The 1,692-nt window shown below is 67.1% G+C and overlaps 1 protein-coding gene across 1 annotated transcript; it reads right to left on the bottom strand.

Annotated features, from left to right (window-relative positions):
* Positions 1–37: 37 nt before the first annotated feature.
* Positions 38–1,295, bottom strand: MNEG_12280 (hypothetical protein; the record flags this gene model as incomplete). The annotated part of the gene is made up of 3 exons (XM_014039248.1): positions 38–317; positions 673–758; positions 1,149–1,295. The coding sequence occupies 3 exons, from the start codon at positions 1,293–1,295 to the stop codon at positions 38–40; spliced, it is 513 nt and encodes a 170-aa protein (XP_013894702.1).
* Positions 1,296–1,692: the final 397 nt, after the last annotated feature.

Raw genomic sequence — 1,692 nt, 5'->3', positions numbered from 1 at the left:
CCCCTCCGCCGCACCCCCTCCCCAAGTCCTGCGTCCGTCACGCTCCCCCTCCACACACGCCCACCTGCTCAGTAACCTCCGGCGCCAGATTACCCACGTACAGGTTAGTCGTGAACGGGTCCCCCTCGTCCATCGACCCCCCCATGCCCATCATCCCCATGCCGCCTGGCCCCATGCCGTAGCCCCCGCCGCCGCGCCCGCCGCCGCGGTCGCCGAACGGGTCGCCGCCGCGGCCGTCCGGGCCGAAGGGGTCGCCTGGGGGCAGGGGGCGGCCCTCTCTGATGCACCGCTCGCGCTCCTCCCGCGCCTCCTGCTCCCTGTGTGGTGGAGATGCAGCGCGGAGGCCAGCCAAAGCGCCGCCAAAGGTGGATTCAAGCGCAGCGACTATTGGCCAGTCACCACGGACGGGTTGTGCGGGCGGCTGTGACGAGGATCGAGCAGCCCAACAAGCGCTGCACCCTCTGCGCCGCAAGACAGCTACAATGGATCCGCAAAATGAGAGGCTAGACCCCCGCTGCCAAAGGGAAGGGGGGTTCAGAGGGTTTAAAGCCCCGGTTGATCTGAAAAAGGGCGTTTCGGATGGGGTTGAACGGCACCCGAGCGCCAGCCGCCGCGGCCGCGCTCCACGGTCCCTCAGAAACTAAAAAAACCCGAGGGACCAACGCCCCGCACCTTTTCAATTGCTCGAGCATCTTGTCGATGTTCCTGACCTTCCCGGCAGGCTTGGAGGCTGAGGGCAGCTGGAACACGCTGGCTGACTGCAGCGAGGGGTTTGTTTGAGGACGTTTGGGGGCCCACCGGCGGCGTCGGCGTTTGGGGTTGTTGGGGGGGGGGGAGATCTTGAGTCGGCGAGGGCGGCTTTCAAAGGTGTTGTGGGCGGCCCCGGCGATCAGGAGCGGGGGTCGCCGTTTGCGCGTGGTTTTGGGGTGGGGGTGCGCGAGCGGTGAGCTACCAGAGTGCAGGCTGCGGCAGCTGCTCGGCACCAAGACTGAGCGCCGGCCGAGACACACGTGCACAAGACGGCACTAGGGAGCACGTGCACAAACAGACACTCGCACACTTGCGCGCACCCACACACACAGAGACACAAAACAGAACGCGCAGCCCACTAGCACAGGGGCTGCAGCAGCCGTCCTGCCCCTCCTCACCTCTTCCCCCGCCGCACCGCCGCCGCTGGCGCCGCCGTTGGCGTCGCCGCCGCTCGGCTCCCTTTGCAGGGGCCCGCCCGACTGCGGCCGCGACGGAAGCTGCTGCTGCGGAAGCTGCTGGGGCGGCTCGGGGCTGTCGTCCCGCATGGCGTCGGGGATCGGGGGCACATACTTGGCCCCGGCGCCGGCCTTATTGGCTGGAAAATCGGATGAAACAACACGTGTAGAGGGGGATTTGGGGATTGGCGGCGGCGGCAATGCTCGAGGCCCGCTCGCTCGCCCACAGTGCTGATTTTGAGTGCCCTGGTTGCGCCCCCTCCAATCCCCCAAAGCTGCCCTCACACAGAGCGGTGGCAAACCTCCGGCGCCCCAGGCGGCCTGCTCGAGTCGGGCCGCCCCAACGTCGACGCATGCGCAGGCCCCACAGGCAGCCCCCAGCCAGCCAGACACACACACACATTCGCACACACTTAAACCCCCCATACACACCACTTAAACCCCCCTACGCACATGCACATACATGCACGTACATGCACACACAGGC

Source organism: Monoraphidium neglectum (genome assembly GCF_000611645.1).
Source record: "Monoraphidium neglectum strain SAG 48.87 unplaced genomic scaffold scaffold03162, whole genome shotgun sequence".
Classification (NCBI taxonomy): Eukaryota; Viridiplantae; Chlorophyta; class Chlorophyceae; order Sphaeropleales; family Selenastraceae; genus Monoraphidium; species Monoraphidium neglectum.
Note: the sequence above shows the minus strand (reverse complement) of the source record. Positions and strands in the feature narration are given on the sequence as shown.